At 38.8% G+C, this 21,925-nt stretch overlaps 1 protein-coding gene across 2 annotated transcripts in view; it reads left to right on the top strand.

Annotated features, from left to right (window-relative positions):
- The window catches only part of mef2ca (myocyte enhancer factor 2ca), a 42,830-nt gene that overhangs the window by 11,113 nt on the left and 9,792 nt on the right, over nucleotides 1–21,925 (top strand). For both annotated transcript variants that reach the window (XM_081354724.1, XM_081354725.1), the window contains 2 exons: nucleotides 7,696–7,891; nucleotides 12,672–12,875. In XM_081354724.1, coding sequence (XP_081210850.1) covers nucleotides 7,838–7,891; nucleotides 12,672–12,875 — 258 coding nt within the window. In that variant the 5' untranslated portion in view covers nucleotides 7,696–7,837. The remainder of the gene's footprint in view (nucleotides 1–7,695; nucleotides 7,892–12,671; nucleotides 12,876–21,925) is intronic.

The raw sequence follows: 21,925 nt of genomic DNA, 5'->3' as shown, positions 1-21,925 counted from the left end.
GTGATTACTGTTGCTTATACTTAAGGTTAAGGATTTGAACAAACCACCAAAATCAAGTATTAAACTTCAGGGTGTAGTTGAAAGTATCAGCGGTAGAAACGGCCACCTGCTTTCTTCAGGTCAGTCACCTGCTGCGTGAGAGCTCGGTCCCACACACACACTGCCAGAGGCTCAGAGTGCCAAGAGCGGACAGATCCTGAGACTTACTCTGATGTCAGAGCCAACCGGCTGGCAAGATCTCTTCTCCACGTCGGGCAGCCTGACAAAAACTCTTAAGGATATCGATCACAGGTCCGTGTCTAAGCCATGAACCGCTAACTGCAGGGCAAGAGTGCAATTACTCTTGGCAAACAATATCTGCTTTGGCATCATATCATGTTTCTTAATGTTGTAAGTGTTAGATTTTGCTGCATAAAATTTGGGGATTTAAAGATTTTTTTTAAGTCTTTGAAAGAAGTCACTTATGCTCACCAAATATTGTGATATATTATTTCAATTTAAAATTACTTTTTATACAATATATTCAAATAGAAAACAGTTATTTACTTCCATTGCATTGCTCACATCCTTCAGATATCATTCTAATATGCTGATTTGGTGCTCAAGAAATAGTTATTTATTATTTTTATTATTATTATTATGATTAATGTTGAAAACAGTTGTGCTTCTTAATAGTTTGTGAAAACCATGATTTTTTTTTGTTTCGAGATTCTTTGATAAATAGAAAGAACAACATTTATTTGAAATAAAAATCGTTTGTAACATTATAAATTATTTACCATCCCTTTTGATAAGTAGTACATAATTTGATAACATCTAAATGAGCTTTTTAGAGTACTTGATTCTGATTGGTTAGATACAGATTTATCTGTGGACAAACATTTATGAGTTAAACTGTGTAATTGTATTAATTTCCTACATATCTGTAGCAGTTTTGTGCCTCATATCATTCCTCACTCTTATTATTCTTACTTAGTAAAATGATTTAAACTCAAGGTATTATTTCATATTTATTTATGTGACAACTAGTAAAGTCTTGTTCAAATCAAAGAAAGTATGCATGTTATTAAATCAATCTTTCCTTAGTTACACTTATGAAAATAAATGTATGGGTCAGGTAAATGTGCTTGTTATGCTAACAACTGCACGATTTCATTTTTAACTGTATATTGCGGTGTAAAAAAGTATAGATCAAAAATGTATTTTAGCTAAGGTGTAGATTTAAATGAGCATGTATCTACACCACAGTCTTTAATGTCATGAATTTAGAGCATTTCAAATAATGTAACAGAAAAGAGAAGTGATATCTTAGCATGTGGCTACGAATGGCCACAGAGTTTCAGTTGGCAGTGGGTATCGGTTAGCGGTGAAGCGCAAACGCGACGCACACACGCAGAGAACACAGCTGTGTGACACACATCTCCACAGCAAAAGGAAGCCATGCAAATGCGCGCACAACTATGAGCACAGTGCTAAAATGGCTTGTGCTCTCGCTGTCATAGTTTTGAGAGTTATTTGCCGGAATATTAAGCGGATTGTTGCTAATAGTTTGATTGTAGTTGCTAGCTTAGCTTTTGTAATTAGGTCGCTTAAAAGTCCTACAAAAAAAAAACACAAAAAAACTGGGACATAATTTGAGATTTTCCATTGATTTGGGTATATAAGGAAGTGTAGCACACCAGGCTCAACTTGTTTTTAGAGAAAACATCTTGAATTAGATTATTTTACCCCACTAGATTTTTTCCCATTTTAAGCATAGCCTAAATGTAATCTAATTGTGTGAGATTTATGCTTAAAACACTTTATTTGTGCAAATAAGTTTAATTCGCAATTTTTGTCTCATCACATTTTGTGAGATTTTTGTGTGTATATATATATATATATATATATATATATATATATATATATATATATATATATATATATGTATATATATATATATATATATATATATATATATGTATATATATATATATATATATATATATATATATATATATATATTATACATTTACAAATGTTTACGTTAGATGCGATTAATCGCAATTAATGACAATTAATTGATTTGACAGCAATGAATTTAACATTTTATATATTTATATTTCACATTTTATTCCTAAAAACATGCTGGCATTTCTGATGTATGGAGTGATAAAAAAAGAGATACTCTCTTAAAAAAAAACCTCTTAAATGTCAACAAAATGAAACCACAATTTTGAACCCTGCTCCAATGTTCAGATTTCTGTGGAGGACGTTTATTCAAATGTGTGGATATTTTATTAGATCATTCCTAATTTGCGTATTTAAACATAGAATTTCTGCAAACTTGTAATAGAAGACCATTGCAATGTGAGCCAAAGCCAGATCTCTCTAATCTGGCGCTAAGCGGACAGCATCATCCTGGACTCACATGGCCCACGGCTGTTCACGCACTGTGCTCCGTGAGGAACCGCAGGTTCAGGATATGGGAATGTAGCGGGGCGTCTGGGAGCTGGTCTCGTTCCGTGGTACGACTAACCTCCACAGCTCGTGTGCTCTCATTGAGAAAGACAGACGCTGTCTCCTCTTTGTCCTTGGGAAGTTTTGAGGCGAGCCGTAAGGGTGGGGTGAAGAGTGACTTGTCCCCATTCCGGCACTGATTGATACAGTCTCTTGGCGGCCACTGCTCTGAGCCACAAGTTCCCTTGATAGACACCAAAGAGATGCAGGAGTCCTTTCCATGAGATACAGCTGGGGGGAAAGCTGGCAGAACGTATGTTCTTGAACATTTTGAGCATGTTTTGAAGGCCACTGGGGATGAGGTTGTTTGATTGGCAGTGTTTGCTAAAGCAAATATCACTATTACTATTGCTCATACTTGAATAAACCCCTAACCTTAAATGGTTAGTTCACCCAAAAATGAAAATTCTGTCAGTAATTACTCACCCTTATGTCTTTCCAAAGCTTTAAGACTTTCATTCATCTTCAGAACACAAATTAAGATCTTTTAGATTAAATCTGAGAGCTTTCTGAACCACCCATACGCAACTGACTTTGACGCTTCAAAAAGTTCATAAAGAGATCGTAAAACTAATCCATATGAATTGAGTGGTTTAATCCAAATTTTCTGAAGAGTCTCAATTGCTTTATATGAACAGATTTAATCTAGTCTTTTATTCAAGATCTTGACCAAAATGTTTGCACCTCTTGAAGTAAATAACATCACAACATGTATTTCCATTAAGAGGTGCATCAGTTTTTGGTCAAGATCTTGAATTGTCAATGCAAGAGTCCAGCACTGTGTAAAGTCTCCTCCAGCACATCCCAAAGACTTTCAAAGAATTTAAGCTCTGGACTCAGAGGAGAAGATTCATGTGTGAAAATGATTCTTCATGCTCCTCACAACCATTCTTTCACAATCTGAGCCTGATGAATCTTGACATTGTCATCCTGGAATATGGCCGTGAAGTGTCTCATACATGGTTGCTTAAGAAATGAAAAGCTACACAATCCATCAATGAGGGTTAGAAGAACTGTTGCCAAGCATATAACATGCTTGAAACATTAATCACTGAAATAATGATCCAATCATAGACTCTTAAGCATTTGCCTATTGAAATCCAAACAGCAACTTTGTTGTTGTTGTTTTTGGCCTGGCAGTGTATCATGCTTTTGAAATGTGATGTATAAGAGGTAGTGGCTTGCTATCAAACCCTGATAGTAATGGTATAACTTGCATTTTATCACAGCAAACCTACTCAGCCACTTCAGAACGTTGATATTTGTTGGTACTTCCCATTTTCATTGCATTGTGAAGCGGTTTATGGGAAGAGGCATCTTTTATTGTTTCTACTCAGTGATGTCACTTCCTTATGAGGCAGTCTGCAAAGTTTTCCTGTCATTATGTCCATTTGTGCGAGCTGCTGGGGGTTGTTTGCGAAGAGCCTCTTCCTTCTTCGAGTCAGAGTCAGCTGTCTGACACTTCTGGTCTGCCAAGAGCTCGGAGGATGTGCTTCGACGTGCTCCAACAAGTTCCTCTGCTGCCTGGCACATCTTCAGGCTTTCAGATGCCCTGAAAGATGGTGATAATGAAGTTGTACTGGCTCCAATCTCAATCGTGTTAACTGACATTAGCCAAGATACGCCAGAGGCTGCATTATAAATGCTAGTTTGAGGATTTTCTTTTGTTTATTTCTGCCTTTTTAATGTCTTTATTAGTGGCGCTTGCTAAGGCAAGCTTCACTATTACAATTTCTCATACTTTTGAGATCCCCTAACAACTTTAAGTGCAATACTTTAAGCTCATTTCACATTGCTGCACCTCAAATCATGCAACTTCATTAGAAAAGGTGTGCAATTGCTTTTCGGATGAAAACTCTTATGAGCTGTATTTAAGGCCTGTTCACACCAAGAACGATATCTATAAAGATAACTATATGCATAAACAATATTGTTCTGTTTATTAGAAGCACACACTGCAGTTTTGTCGTCTTCTGCTTTAAATGCTCAAGCTCTTTAAATCAAGATGGATTCTGATTGGCTGTCAATGTTTTTAGCATTCATCAGCTGGAAAAAACCCCATCATGATTCCAATAATTGTTCCTCTCTGTCGTTCTCATTATAGTTGTGGACTTCCCTATTCTCATTCATTGTAGTTATTGTTTTTGTACTTGGTTTGAACAGCCCTTTAGGAATCAAAATAACATGAAAACTTTTTAAAACTACCAAAGAGAGTAAAGTATGATCTAGAAAACTCTAATAACCACTTAGCATCATGCTAAAAAAGTAAAAACACATTAGCATTGTGAAAGTGAGTTATGAATGTGCGAGCACCAGTCACTTTTTCCTCAGATAATGTAAAAATCTTGTTAATTGGTGTTCTAGTGATGGAATTAATGTAAAATTTGATTTTGAGTCTGCGAGGTTTGCGATGCATTGTGGTGAGCGCGTGCGCTAACCGCTAATCTGCTGCTCTGAGGCCTTTTTAAAAAACACATTTTCATTGACTGTACAGTTACATACAGGATTGGTTGCCCTTTTACCACAGCTAATTTGCAAAGGCTTTGCTAGGAGGCCTTTCTGCCCTTCTCTGGAAGTTGTCCTGGGTCTAATGGCCCCTCAGGAGACTGTCTCAGTCATATCTAGGCGTTATCTCAGCGCTGTTTTATTTCGGTGGCACCATGCCGCTCTTCACAGGGTGAGGAGATATCTGTCCTCCCCTGCTACCCTCGGGAGAAGCAGAGAGCAGATTAACAAAGTGACTTAATGTTGCACATTACTCTCTGGAGATCCCTGCTCCTGGTTTCGTGGCACTGGGCCGCCCCCCCTCCTACTCAAGTAACACAGCAGCTCCTCCTACGCCTGTCTCTCTCTCTCAGTCTTTATCTTTCCGTCACATGGGTAAACACACTAGCATCTCTGACCTCTAAGCCATTTTGCCTCGACATGTCCAGTTCCTGTGGGGTTTTTTCCCAGTGCGTGTTCACAATTTCACCATGTTTACCTGGCAATTACATCTTTAAAAAATCATCTTTCAGCTTTCGTCCGATATTGGAATCAGAATATGTTATGTTATGTTATGTTCATCATTTCATTTCCTTTCATTATTTCATTTTATTACATTTGACATCTGATTAATTATTACCATTGGTCTGATACTGGAAGCAGATTATGTTAGGAATATTTTTTTTTTTTCATTTTTTTTTTTATTATATATACATTATATGTAATACAACTATTTTAAATACACTTATTTTTATTCATTAGATTTATTTATTTAGTCAACTCCATTTTTTTATAATTGTAGTTTACAAATCTGGTTATTGGCCATAGTTTAAAAATATCTTGGATACTTGATTGTGATTGATTATTTGCTCAAATATGGCTACTTAACTGCATAAAAGACTTCAAACAAGTCAAACAAGACACAATGTATAAGACGCTGATCTTGAAATGAAACCGCTACGCGTAAGCAGACTGATCAGTTAGTTGGACATCAGCGGCCCTGTGGCTAAAGGGAAATCTTTGAGTCCGGGTTTAATGGATTACATGTCCTGAAAAGCTTAGTTACGTAAGGTGTTGCTCACTGAGTGACCGTCCATCATGCTGTAAGCTAAATTGGATAAGGTAGATGTAGATCTTGAGTACAATGGTGTTTTTGCACAAATCCATAAAAGTCCAAATGAAATAGTGTTTTATTGGACTTTGAATGCAGTTTTTAGCTCTGCCAAAAGACACTCAGTATTTGATCTCGCTGTCTTGAATTTACTGTAAGTTTCCATTTTTGTTGGCGTACTCTCTTGTCTGAGCGGAGCTTGCCGAGGCTTTTATCGTTTGGTATGCTTTTCAAATTCAAATGAAAAGCTGTCACAACATTCCTGTAACTTCCTCTTCTGATGTATCATCTGATTTTTCCATCTCTCCTCCACAAATCCTTCACATCTCTCTGGCTTTTATCAGTCGACTTGAAGCATAATCAAAAGGTCACATATTGAAGCATGCATTGCCAAGTTGTTGACCATGTTTAAGTCATGAGAAGCAGATCTCTGCTTCTGATTTTCAGTTTCTATGCCGGCCACGTGTTTTTCTGTCCCTCTTTGTTGTGAGTGTGTTTTCCGTCCCTCTCCCTTCCCAAAGCTCACTGCTTTATCTCATTTGCATTGTGGGTTGCCCTTGAGTTTTATTTCCTCTTGTACAAGTTGCTCTGGTCTTCAACCAGGTACTTGTGCTCTCTGAGGTCAGAGGACATTGCAGGGCTCATGCCAATCTGTATCAGTGATGAAAACCTATGCTATTTATAAGTAATGCTGCTTCCTAAACTACTTACTATTGCACATACACTTTTCTAAGAGACCATAATACATTTATCAAGTAAACCACCTAGAAACAACCCAGAACACGCCAGAAACCACATGGCAACACCATGGCAACTACCTACTTTCTCTGTCATTATGGCAGCGAGTTTTGCACATGCGAACGTCACTTAAATTTATTATGTAGTTACTTAAAAAAAAAAAAATCAACTAAATGTGAAAATCCTCTCAAATTATGTTTAAGCAATATTTAATATTTAATGTATATTTAAGCAAAAACATCACTAAATTATGTTTAAAACAATGTGAAAAATGATATGCCAATGGTAAACAAAACTCAAGATGTATTCTCTGAAACCATATCTTATTATTTAAATTTTTTTTAGTTCCTAAGTACATTTGCTTAAAATATAATAACATGTAATCAATTTAAAATATTTAATATTTTATTATTTAAATATGGCAGCAAGTTTTGGACACTCACATTTGCTCAATTTTGTTCAGACCATATAAAATCAGCTATGTAAGAAACAACTTTTTCTGAAGTACATTTATTTATACAGTCAAAAGTTTGGAAACATTAATGTTTTTGAAAGAAGTCTCATATGCTCATCAAGCCTGCATTTATTTGATCAAAAAATACAGAAAAAACAATAATATTGTGAAATATTATTACATTTTGAAAGTATGGTTTTCTATTTCAATATACTTTAAAGTATCATTTATTTCTGTGATGCAAAGCTGAATTTTTATCAGCTATTACTTCAGTCTTCAGTGTCACATGATGAATATATACAGTATATATACCAAAAATTTGTTTCGTTTCTTCCCCCATGCGAGCACTGAATGATATCAACATCTGTCTGATCAAATCTGTATCTCTTTCTCTGTCTTGTCTGTTCAGGAACGGATGCCGGAGTCTTTGAAATAAGAGGAACAAGCGAAGAGGAAAGACTGCGTTGAGGATCGGACAGAGACAGCGAGAGAGGAAGGAAGACAAGTGTGTACAATACTTTTGGAATAGGAAGGAATACCAGGCCGAAATAATGGGGAGGAAAAAGATTCAGATTGCACGGATAATGGACGAACGCAACAGACAGGTAAAAGAGATGTTATCTGGAAGGAAAGAATGGAGATGTGACGCTCATTTCACAGAAATGCAATAAATACTCTCTCACACAGACACACACACACACACACACACACACACTCAAGGAAGTGCCAGCAGCTTCTGATGACGGCGTCACAAGACACTCACAAACTGGATTCTCACCTCGGACTGCATGGCTGCTGTAGTTTTGCCCATGTGTGTTGCGTGTTTGTGTGTGAATGTGAAATATAATTGTCCTAAATCATCATAATTGCTGTTTTTAATACTTCTTTAATTGCCGTTTTAAATGCATTGCTCTTGCATTAGATGATAAGATGTGTAGAGTGTGAATAATTGAGGTTTGTAATGGAGTGGAGGAAACCGTGCCTCCACCACGGGTGTATCATTCACCACAACGAGAGTTTCCAGCTTATTACTCACCCGGGCAATTAGACAGGATCTGTAGCCACATCTGACAACACTTATGAAGCACACCAACCTCTTACCTTCCTGATTCAACCAGTATGTCTTGTCCTGATGGAATAGGGGTTTTGACTTTGGGTTCACATGCTTTATTTCATTCAGAACTTCATAAATAAGGTTTTTAGTTTTGCTTTTTTTTTTTTTTGTATTTATCCTAACCGCATAAAAGCTGGGCATGTGTTATGGATGAACTCTAGCGCAGGGCCAACCGTGAGATCATGATTTGGAGCGGGAACTATTCAATTTCATGGCTAGCACTGATAGCTGCAGGTCATACCAGCAGAGCGCTAGCTCTTAATGAGCTAATAACCGTCACGCAGCCCTCAGAATTGAAGTGTGAGCTTAGTTAAACTCAAGTTGGATTTTGAATGGGAATGGCAGGAAGATTCAATACAGAAATTCAATACAGGTTCAAGTTCTTGAATATTTCTAAACTTTTATCCTCACAAACAAGGCTTTGTCTAGCCAGCATTCAGAGTTTGTCTTGAAGATTTGCTTTTTGAGTTAAAAATATACATTTTCTGCATCCTGTTTGCTACCTCGATCCAGACTTTAATTTAATTTAAAAGGCAATCTCAATTTAATACAGAATAGCTATATTAGGTAAAAGCTTTGAACTGATCAACTCAGATCTACACTCACTACCGATCAAAAGCTTGGGGTTGGTACGATTATAAAAAGATTTTGAAAGTCTTTTATGCTCACCAAAGCTGCATTTATTTGATCAAAAATAATGTTGTAGTGATGCAAAAGATTCCTATATCAAATAAATGCTGTTCTTTTGAATGTTTTATTCATAAAAAAAAAATCCTGGAAAAAATAGATCAGTTTCCTCAAAAATATTGAGCAGCACAACTGTTTTCAACATTGAAAAGCATACAAAATGTTTCTTGATCAGCAAACCAGGAATTTTTCAGGATTCAGGATTTTTGAGGAAACTGTGATAATTTTTTTTATTTTGTAGATAAAAAGAAAAAAAGAAACCAAAATTCTGATCTGAAGGACCTATAATGTAACGTTAAAAACTTAACTATACATATATATATATATATATACATTTAAGAACATCCATTCAAGAACCGTTATTCTTTAAGTGTCCATGACTGGATAAATTGTGTATTTTTCTCAGAGGTTTTATCAGTAGAGTGCTATAATAATAATAATAATAATAAAAAAAAGGTTACGTGTTCAGCCTGTTGCTTTACTTGTTGTCTTTTGCTTCTGAACAATGCTTTAGTGTTCAAGTGGACAACAGCTCAGGGCTCAGGATAAATGGCTGTCATCTATACCCCCCCCCCACCTGTCTCCACCCCCTTCAGTGACCAGCATAAGGCCGGAAACCGAGGCAAAGCCATTGTGCAGGGGAAGCTATTGGACCCTTCCTGTTATGACAGGAAATGCACTCAAATGTGCTTCCTGACCCCAGTGCAGAGGCACGATTAGCCCCCCTCCACGCCCACCCTTTCCCGTGTGGTGGAGCTCTGAGGGGATGTTCTGTGCGAGACGTCTTACCCCGCAGCAGATTCTACGAAATAAACGTGAATTATTCTTTACCAGGGCAGCATGTTCATATAAGGTTAGCTTCTGCCTCAAAGTGCACTTTACCAACAGTAAGCTTGTAGGAAAATGTAAAAAAAAAACAAGTCTTTGTGACTCAGACATCTAAGGTAAATCAAGACAGGCTGAACATGGCGCTGAATGCATGCAGCACGTGAAAGGCGAGCGTATGTGTGTGTGGGGGCGTCTCAGTGAGCATGTGTAAGACATCTGTCGCTCCCGGTGCATGTGCATGTGTGTGTGAGAGAGCGTAATCTAAATCATGTGGAGGTGAGAGCATCAGCGTGCTGAGCTGTAGGAGTGAGAAGATCACCCTGCTGGAGTTTGTTTGTGACAGGGCGCATGACGTCCGAACTCACGCACAGGGATCAGGAACACACAAACACCACCATCACCATGTGGATTAGGACCTTCTCTCTTTGACAGATATTAGATTAAATGGAGAACAAATGAAGACTTCAGATGCAAAAGCCTCTAAGTGCCATCTGAAATTTTCTTCTAAAATGAGTATTTTTATCAAGCTCGTATATTTAAGTTCAGTAATTTCACTTTAATGACAATTAATAGGTAATTTTAATTGCCATTAAAGTGAAATAAGTGAACATAAACATACAAGCTTGATAAAAATGATCATTAGAAGGAAATTTCAGATGGCACTTAGAGGCTTTTGCATCTGAAGTCTTCAAATAGTCTCCTGCTTCTCAGATTTGTTAGAAAAAGACCCCAGCTATCTCACACATGTCTCATCTAGAGTTTAGGCAAATGACCTGAGCTATTTAATCATTGTGGATTTTTTTGTATCTATACTTTGTGTCTATTTGGTATTTTTATTTCTCTTAAAGGAATTTTAAAAGAAACATTTTAGACAAATAGTTCTGGCTCAACCTGTAAAGCATGGTGCTAGCAACACCAAATTCATGGGTTTGATTCCCGGGGAATGCATGAACTGATAAAGTGTATTCCTATGCAAATTAAGTAGTAATTTGGATAAAAGGCATATGCCAAAAAATGCATCTAAATGAGACAACAAGGTTGAAACCTAAATGAGACATAATTGCATAATTGGGAATTCCAATGAGTTATGAAAGAGAAACCTCTGAGAAATGCATTTATTTGTGTCCTATTTAGTTTTTAAGAAAATAAAAATTGATACTTCCTTGAGACATAATTGAGAACCTCTTGAGATATTAAAATGAGCAGTCTCTGAGCAGTACATTATTACTGTATGTCAGCAATTGTCTAATTTGATTCTTCATTCATTCCTCCTCAGGAGAATCTGCTACTTACTGTATATGAGACATAAATGAGAACTCCATTAAGGTTCCTAAGCTTTCAAAGAGCCAACTCTTAGCAATAACATTTCCTTTCTATCTTGTTTTGATGCCAGAATTTAATAATCCAGAGTTTGAATATTTCAGTCAGATGCCCAAGAGAGTTCTTTTGAGTTTTGTGCGGCTGTTTCTCACTGAATTTCATTCTCATCACAGATGGAGAGTTTGTTCTGTGAGGGTTTAAATGGTGTCTTTGGGAAATTGTCCTTTCCAAATGGAATGTGTGCAACGCTGCCGGCGTGCCTAGGTGATGCTGGGTCATCATTAGCCAAAGCAATCCGATGAACCCTGCCACCCAGGGGCTGTCAATTTGTGAAGCGTGCTGGGCAGAATTTCACCTTGAACTCCCCAGTCTAAATTTAGCATGGCACGTAGAGCTCTGATAGCTCTCTAACCAGAGTACCCTGTCAAACAGTTTGGTTTTGGATGGATGGGACCCTGTACACTCAAGCAATAAGTTTCACTTTGATGGGGCCTTTTACGCAAGTCATCATACAAATGTTAATGAAATGAATTGCAAATACAAGTCAATGAAGTTCATATTTTATTCAGGGCTTTCGTTTTAACTCAAGGGGGAAAATAACGAGTTAAAATTATTAGCGCATTTATATCCTCCCCTCTTTGGACATATGTAGTTCATCTTACATTTCATACAGTTTATTGGTGACGAGTTGAAGCAGGGCAACAACTCACTGCGTGATGGAGCCTATAGAATGAATGCCCCTAAAATTCAAGATGTAAGGGCAAAAATACCACAGGACTAGTTTTTGTCTCATATTTATCATGATATATTTAAGCAATATCACACGGGTGCTGTTTTTGTCCCGAATAGAAAATTTACCTATGTCTACTCTCCGAGCAACACACAAAGGTGTTTGATTTCTGAATGAATCCGCGTTTTGAGCGAATCAATCAAATGAACTAATGATTCAATTGCCCATTCATAAAGAGAGCCATTTACTTCGTTCCTGAAAGAATCAAATGACTCAATGACTTACTCATTTAGAAATTTACCGCCACCTACTGCCAGTTTTAGTTTCTTATTTAAAGTATGTTTTCATTTGAAATTTTTAAACGCTTGACAGCCCTAATTTTATTGTATCGGTTCACAAGTTGTGGGGAAGTAAGTGTTTGAAAGTTATGAGCATTGCTTGGACAGAAATGCTAATTACTTTGCTGCTGAAAAGATCTGCTGTCTGGTGAAAGATAAAGGATGAAGGATAAGCTAGTTAATAAGTCTGTTGAGGACTACATGCTGGTAACAATCTCTGTTGGTTGATATCAAACTGTCTATCAAGGATGTAAACCATTATGCAATCATTGCCAAACAAGTAGACTAATACGTTACGTCTATGTCACTGAACGAGAGGTATCAAATCTATCCCAGTGTAACCCTCTCCTTGTTCTTTTGTTTATCAGGTTACGTTTACAAAGAGGAAGTTTGGACTAATGAAGAAGGCCTACGAGCTGAGCGTTCTGTGCGACTGTGAGATCGCCCTCATCATCTTCAACAGCACTAATAAACTGTTCCAGTACGCCAGCACCGACATGGACAAAGTTCTGCTTAAATACACTGAGTACAATGAGCCCCATGAGAGTCGGACGAATTCGGACATCGTGGAGGTGAGTTCCCCTTGGCAGTATGCACAATTTAGACATCCTAATCAAAGTGTTTGCCAAATAAATTCAGTATTATTCAAGCATTATTTGAATCATCAAGCATCAGTTTGCTCTGTTTTCGACCGGCAGTTATTTTCTGAAGAGTGAGCAAGTGATGGGATATGACACCTGGCCCATCTTTTGCTGGTGATTTGTTAGGGAACATGTTGTAATAGTCCTTGCAAAAGATGTTTGGCACATGCCGTTGCAGTCTGTAAGAACAGATCAGGCTGAGCTAAAGGACAGGGACGAGGACTTTACTGTATCTCGTCAGGACCGCGTTACGCAACAGGTTTAGGAGGACACGGCAGGTGCCACTGGCCAAACCAGGTGCTCTACGCAGAGACTTAAGATCTTGCATGCTCATCGCCGCCACCTTTTGTGACACGTGAGCTCCTGAAAAGGTCACGGGGCACACGTGGGGTTGCTTTAGGTAAGGGTTTCCTTGTCCACCGATTTAAGACTTCAGCTTCTTTTGCTGAAATCATGACTGAAAGACCAAAGAGCAACTGTGAAACTGCTCTCAGCTCTTCCAAAACCACCTGTCAAGCCTGAGTTTGGGAAGAGAGAACTTGAAGGTTCCCACCCCACATGCATGAAAGGCCATGGCGCTCCCAGTGGGAACAGTGGGAAAAATATTTCCCCTGGAAAAGTCCCTTTTCCAGTAAAAACACCCGATTGATTTGCGTAGAGCCCTGGTGGTGCCACACAAACAAACTCTTCTCTTACTAAGTACGGGATGAGGAAAAACCCGCTGTAAGGATGAGGAATAACAGTATAGATGCTGAAAGGGGCGTTTATAAGAGCTCAATTGCAGTGAAGGATCTCTTTATCTCTGTGCGTTCGAGCATGAGCCGGTTATTGTTTCACAACTCACTTCACTTGCACATAACAAGCTGCAAATTCAAACTCTATTATTATACTTTGACTGTTCAGTCTAGTGTAACACCGTTCGACAGGCCATTTGCAGCGTTGACACATGCATTACAAGCAAGGCCCTGGGGTCAGACTTTGCTGGGATTCTGCTGGTTTTTTATGAGGCTGAGAGGGAAAACAGCATGGCTTGCCTCATGAGAGGAGAAACATCACGTCTCCACGAGGCAAATCTCATGGACACCCTGCCAAGCCAGTAAGGAGCCAGGATAATCCCATTTCCTCGATTAGTGTAATCTGAAAATGCTCCTTTTAATCCTAAAAACTGACAGCGTGCACTATAACCCCATGTCGTCCCCCGCGAAACGCATGTTTTCCAGACCCCACACCTTAGAGTTCGCGCTCTGCTGAGAATTGTCAATGAGACCGTTGGCGCAAGGAAGGAAAATGTTAATTATTTCCAAAGGTCGTGCTGTTAATGGCTACATGGCCGGCTAATGAGATTGAGCAAAGCTCTGTGCGTATGGTAGTTGACCTCTTGTGTTTGGTCTTGTGCTAGAAGGCATTGGAGGTGACAACCTTCCCCTCCTCCAATTTCACCCACACAAACCTCTGAGAAAACACGCCTGCAGCGCTTGGCACATCAATATGACTTTAAATGTAACGAAGAAAACATAGTCAACCTACTTTTATAAGCTGGCTCCATTTCAGGCACATTTGCCTCAAACATTTTTCTACTCTCCTAATTTAGATAATTTGTTTTCATGTAGTTGCATGCCAATGCATTCTTAGGCACTACTTTTTTTGTATGCTCGGTTCACTCACTGTTCTCCAGGTGAAAAGGATTGTCTAAAGTCATTGCTGCACAATTTAGTGTGCAATCTTTGATCAAATGATGATTAGAAGTGTTTTTATGTGATTGCTTGCTGCAGCAATGGTTCTCTGGTGTATTTAGAGTTGTTGGTTGCATGCACGCATGATGGCTCTTGATCTTCGGTTGAACCTTGATGACGATTGACAGATTAAATCCGTGAATCAGATTTGAAAGGCTTATACTACTCTGTATTAACACTGTCACATTGCAGTCACAACATCAAGAGGATGCCAGGAACTAGAGCTTACTGCAATGGCAGCCCATTTCTGATCAACAATTTGATTAAATATGCATGTGTATATATTTATAGAATTATTTAATTATTATAAATATGAAATGTATTGCAAATAAAAGTAATGATAAAAATGTCTATAAATCTGTGCCACACTCCATCCCTTTAGGAATTTTTCCAAAAGAGAGACATCTTTGTCTTGCATTCCTTCACCCCTCCTTTTTCACAAACGGTTTAACATGAGTATACCGCTTCACTTAGTAACAGCGTGTTGTATTTTGCGCTTTTGGCCTGAGACTCGTGGTTATTTATAAGATGGAGGACTTTCGCATTCTTTACCCCGCTGCCCCTTTTCCGTCCTCTGTCCTGGGCAGAAAGAGGCTAAAGTTCTCATAGCGTTGGAAATAAGGAGCAGACGCCCAACTTGTGTGCCAGACCTCCTCCCCATTCCAACCCTTTGTGTTTTTACATGGTCCTTCCCCATTAAATGCCTGAAAACCGGTAGTTACCTAAAAATAGAAAGCAGCACAGCTAAAAATAGCTCCGGCCCGGCAGTTGTGCCAAGGAAAATGGAGAAGAATAGGAGTGGAGTGCCGGAGAGAGAGAGGACAACCACGCTTGTTTTTCCCCCCACTCGATTTTCTCTCTGAGAAAAACTGACCACAGACAGCTGCGTACTTCACTAACGCTTACATCAAACTTCTTAGGGTGGGATTTTCACACTTTTAAGAGAGGAAACGAAGAGTTCATTTGATTACGTGACTTCTCGTGGCATGCTCCTCTACACTTCCCAGACGCTTTCTGTCGGCTCATATCTGCCATCTGTTCAGCTATGTAAACTTGAAAACACGGTGTGAAATTCGAGCGTGCAGTGAACTCAGCCCACATTTGGGTCATTGTTCTGATCCGCTCATGCTTAGAGTTTGAAACGCAGTATTTACTGCCCTGTTTTCTTCATCCTCGATTGAACGACACCAGAGGGCGGTTTTACATTCCACGATTAATCTGAACCTTGTTGCGTGAGTCAGGTTTTCCAAGACCCAACGGCGAGCCAGCGCAGCACAAAACAGTTCGCTTTTACCAGGACTCTATTCTTTCTGAGAGTGCTAATTGTTAGCCGGCAACAATAATGTTTTTGAAGCCTATTTCCAGATTTGCTGCCCTTGATAAGGAGTTCATAAAGACAAAAGCTGTTAATTGATGGTGAGAGAGGAATGCTTTATTTCTTTCTGGTGTTGCACCCGATTGTAGATGCCGTTGCAAGTCGAGTCGGGCCATTATCGTGGCGTGCTACATGTCAAATACAGTTCAGTTTGGTGACTATGAATGATTGGGGCCCACAAGAGCCCATTATTGGGCTACAGTAAAGGGCTTTGTGTTCTAAAGGGCTTGATCAGTCATAATTTGACATGAATAACCATACTGTCCTCTATAGATGCGGCAATGGAAAAAGCTTGCTGAGTGGTCACATGACAAGGAATGTAAAGTGATGACATGCTTGTGTGTGATTATTTACAGAAAGGCCAAAGAGGGAATTGTTTAAAAATCATAAATGTGGGCCTGCTTTGGCCCGGTTCTCCCAGGAATGATTCTGGTGAGGAATTCTTGCGCTGCGTCAGCTGCGAAGCATGAGAAGTCGGGAGGTGTCGTTTCCGAAGCCACCCAAGAACACCAGGAAGAATAGGATGTTCCCTTTTTTTTCAAGCCCAACTTGGTTTCGGGACACTATTCCGCTTCCTTGCGGTTGGATTGGATATCCATTGGGTCGGTCACTGTCGTAATTATGCTCTCGAGTGCGTTTGATACCAAACACACGGCGCTCAACTCGTGGCAGTGAAAGAGAGGGCCTTTGATTCGTTATTATAGGGTACTGAGAGCATCAAAGGAGGTAAATTACCCAGAAGTCCCCAGTGTGGCATTTTCCAAACGTTGCCCAGCTGCTGTGGTCAGAGCAGCTGGTGGAAAGAGCGCTGGAGGAGGGCCAGACAGTGCCACGCATTGGCCATGCGACCTGCCGCAGGAACGGGGGCGTCCCTACTGGCAAACTTGTACGTCTCTAATAGGATTCCGCTTCTTTTACGGTCGGAATCAGTACGGCTTTCGTTTTTCCACACAGATCCATCTGCTTTCAATAAGCCAAGCTTGATCTACCAGTGTTTCGGCAACACAAATCCAGTCTTATTTGGATACTTTCTGTGCCTTTCGTACTGACAATTTGCCATTTCCTTTCGCTTCAACATGCTTTTGTGTTACAATAACTGCGGCTGCACTTGTCTGTGCAGTGTTGTGCTGCCAGTTTGTGAGTCACTGCGTAAATCAACAACTTTCCACACAGGCAAACATGACACACACACACATGCTCATCTGAAGAGGTGGAATAAGTTCTCAGTCGAATATCCCTACTGACACACGAGACAATAAGACGACATTTCCTTGAACCGAGCTGCCTTTTTGTGGTCACATGCTCTCAGTTTGATTGCTTTTTTCTGGGCGTCTTGGATGTGGTCTGTGTTTATGTAGACGGGCAAAATGCAGTGCCACCTTGGTGTGTGTGCGTGTTCCTTAAAGGGAAGACAAGTCACACATGAGGTCTCTTCAATGTTTCGATTGTTCTCCTAGACAGCAACGTGGCTAGAGATTTTCCTACTTCTCATGTCGTTCATCAAAATATCATCAAACCATCAAAACAAGTTAAGCAATTTTCAACTTTTTTTAAGTTGTACATTTTTTAAAAGTCAGTTTAACGTAATTTCATTTGAAATTATTTAAACATCCAGTTTGATTGTACTCAAAAATGTAAGGCAGTTATTTTGTTTTACGGTGTAAAATGATTTTTATTTCTCCTTAGGCATTTTAGGAGAAATATCAGATTCTTAAATGAGACATAAGAACTCCTGAACTAAGAAACAATATCCTACAGTATGAGTGATACACTCTGACTTTGCCAAGAATCATTTCATTTGTAAAAAAATATATATTTTCTAATATTTTAAATACTTTTATATTTTATGTATATTTTATATACATTATACATTTTATAAGAAACATCTGAGACAATGTTAATAACAAAGTACACGTACTGGGATAATTAACGTTAGATTAAACTGCAAGGGTCATGGTACTTGCATATTGTTGTCCTATTGTTAGTTTAACTGCTTCTATTGTTCTCATTTGTAAGTCGCTTTGGATAAAAGCGTCTACTAAATGAATAAATGTAAATTTGTTTCTTTTTTATTTATCTTTAGGCATTTGAGGAGATACATCTGAGATGAAGTTGATGCTTAAATGAAACATAATTGAGAAATCCATAGTCTCCTGAGTTATGAAGGAGCAACCTCTGAGCAAAACACTCTTAAGTTGTTTCATTTATTTATATTTGAATATATATCCTATAAAATCTTATAAGAAACATCTGAGACAATTAAAAACATAATTAAGAACTCCATTAAGACTCTTGAGATATAAAAGAGCAACCGATGAGAAATATAATCATTGTCAACAATATAATGATTCTCTCATTTGCGTATATTTTTATTTCTCGTGCATTCGAGGAGAAACATCAGCAGCAAAGCTGAGAGGAAATATGAATGAGAACCCCATAAAGTCTCCCGAGCAATGATTGAGCAACCTATGAGTAATATAATTGTCCTCTGGGTTGGTGTGTGTGCCGTTCGACTCCCGTTTCTCAGACTTTGCCCTTGTTTAACGAGTCTCCTGACACAGTGGATTGTAATGAGCCTGGTTTGAGGTGAAGGGAGACCACCCATGTGGACCTCAGAAGAGGGTACACGGTGACAGTCAGTCGGTCGGTTCGTCAGCTGCTGGCCAACAAACAGCATCGGTCAGCTGTCTCCACACGTTACCACCTGCTAGTGCACGTACAACATCATTTCTCCGCTGAAGGTTACCGGATCGCTCGCTATATAGGACGCCGTGTCTACGTGCGGACGGACTGGGGCTGTGGATGCCGTGTGGGAGAGGGATGCAGCGCTGGTTTAATTAGGAGCAAGTCTCCATAGAATTGAGAGGACTAGGAGCAGAAGGAGGCGCTGATGGCTGTGTCTCTCCTTTCTTCTCCTCTCTGCCCTCATGACAGCACGCTTCAACTTAAGGCATAGTTGAATTCATTTTTTCTTTACTTTACTTGAAGCGAATTAATCAACAAACATTTCTAAAGGCAGGAGACATCAATCTGGCTGTTTGCTTTCATAGCTCAGGAGGTTTATCTGGAGAAGTTTTATTCACATTGCATTGAAATGCAACAAAATGCCAGCATTTACATTCACATACAGACTCATTTCGGGTCTAAGAATCAATCAGCTCTCAGATGTTTTTCCTTATAAGTACCCTGGAAAAATTTAAATGGATAAAAATTAGACTTGTTTTTTTTATGGTAATGGAATGCTACTCTAATTCTGTTATGAATCTCACTTGGGGCATTTCGTAACACGAAATGCAAAAGTATATGGGTTTATATGCTCACTTAAGCCATGTTTTTGGTAACTTTTTCTCAGATATTTCTCAGTTATTTTAAAGTTAAATTAGCATAAATGAGTGAGGAATTGGCATACACTAAAAATATAGAGATATGAAATTAATCTGGATGGTATATGCCAGATAATATGGTATTGGGAGAAATTGATGACAAATTCATATTGAGTTGACAAAGCACCATTTGAGTCGTTGTGGAGATGTTTTTGAGGAAACACATGTGCTATTTTTCTAAGGTGCAAAATCTAACTTAAAGGCATAGTTCACCCAAAAATTATAATTCTGTCATCGTTTACTCTGCCTCATGTCGTTCCAAAATTGACTGACTTGCTTCTGCAGAACACAAAATAAGATATTTTGAAAAACTCCTTGTCCATACCAGCTTATTATCATTAAAGTCCCCCTGTAGCCAATCATTTTATCCCTTAAAACTCACCTTTGATCACCAAAATGACATTTACATGTTTTTTCCTTGAATTTCTTTGAGTTTTTTCCTTGTTTTTACATCTTCATGCCTTAAAATTGCTTGAATGTAATTCGACACCCTTTCCTCATGTAGTATATGCGGTTCTACGAATATGCAAATTAGCCCCACATCCACTCACTCACTCACTCACTCCAGCTCACACGTTGACGTGATTGGTTACAAAGTAGTTTGCGACGTCAGAAACACCAGCGATTTCAAACCGCGTTTTTGAGACTGTCTTTGGTTCACTGCAGTTTTAAAGAGAAAATACTCAGCGATGGTGTTGATTTATGAATTTGCACATGGTTTGTCTTAAAGCATATTAAAAACACCACATATAGACATATAAAAAACATTAAAAGCTTGATTTTCACCACAGGGGGGCTAAAATTACTTACTGAATTACTAAATAAAAACTAAAACTGAACTAAAACTAACACTGAAAAATAAATTAAACTTAATAGTATATTTAAAATACAAAAAGTAATAAAAATGTCACAATTTTTTTTTTAACTAAAATTAAAATGAAAGAAAAAAAACTAATTCAAAATACTAATAGAAACCGTATTAGTATATTAATAATATACACTGAAAGTCAATGGGGACCAATTGCTGTTTGGTTTTCAGTGTTCTTCAAAATATCTTTTGTGACATAAAATGTGTGTACATTTTCTTTTGTTGGGTGAACAGCTATTTTAAGCAAACATCTTCACTTGTTCGTCATTTAATCTATAAAAAATCGAGACATTAAAGTTCTGTCCCGCTCTCGTCGTTGCCCTGTCTTTGGTGTGTAATGAACTAAACAGGAATGCTCGGCTGAACACGACCCTCCCCCTGTTGGTCTGGAGCGGTTCGTGCCAGTCTGAATGTTTAGTCTGCTGATGTCAGGCTTTGGGATCCAGCCGTGCTTCTAAAAGCACTGAGCTGGGTCGGACTGTGAGCTGGAGGTGTCAGCGACCCGCAGACGGCTGGTGTAGGGTTTCTGGGATGCTGCTGCTGGGTGGTACTAGGGCAAAAAATAGCCTTCTACGGCCATCCCCGGGGTTTGAGGCCGTGATTGGCTGCGGCCCCGGACCCTCCCCCTCCCCTTGAGCTGAGGAGATTTGTTGGACAGGTGCAAAGGCCCTGACAGGTGGAGATGTCTTGAATGAGTGGAATTGTTGTGGTCCAGCGATGTGGCCGCTTGCCGCTGAGACCCAGCAGAAAGATTAGCCAAGCCGCTCTGTCACTTTAGATCAGTTTTTACCCTGAATCTAATTTACAAAAACACAGACGAAACACTCTGGAGGCTTCTTATTCTGACATGGGAAACATTTAAACCTAAAATCAAACATTCAGCTTCTGGCATGAGTAATAATAATAATAATAGAGTTGTTTTGCGTAACAAGCACCGCTAATGACAGCAAAGCTACTGTAAAGTTTCATTCCATTTTAAGTCAAAGTTTGCTCAAACTAGACTCTCAGAGGCTTCAGATGAAAGGATCAGGCTCTTCAGAGGAATCAAAGGCTCGTGTTTCACAAGCAGGAAAAGCTTGATTTGTTTTCAAATGTAGCCCTCGTGTGGTCAAACAGGAAAATGCTCCATAGTCATAAAGTGATATTCGGGATTGAATACAAGTTATGCTCATTTAACAGCATCTGTGGAATGGTTACGTTTATTTATTTATATATATTAGGGGTGTAGCGATACCCACGTCATGATTCGATACATATCACGATACTGAACTCACGATGCGATACTCCAAGACATATGGTAAAAGGTTAACAAAAAATGTTCTTTTGATTAAATTTGGTATTACATTGGGGTGTAAATGAATAGGCCTGGACTTGATGCTGGTAACCCAATGCACAGGACAATAGTGACACCAGAATAAAAATATTGATGATTCTGAAGCTGAAAATAATGAATTATTTTCGAGGAATATTTAAAATAATGTAGGCCGTTTTTTACTGGTAACATAAGACATTTGGCATTATCAGGACTCACAAATATTCCCCCATTGCATTATTATACATTATATTCAACATTATATATAGCAGTTTAATGTAGTACTGACACTAAAACACTGAAACCTGAA

Source organism: Scardinius erythrophthalmus (assembly GCF_964197995.2).
Source record: "Scardinius erythrophthalmus genome assembly, chromosome: 23".
NCBI lineage: Eukaryota > Metazoa > Chordata > Actinopteri > Cypriniformes > Leuciscidae > Scardinius > Scardinius erythrophthalmus.
The sequence above is the reverse complement of the archived record's forward strand: the minus strand, read 5'-3'. Positions and strand labels throughout refer to the sequence as shown.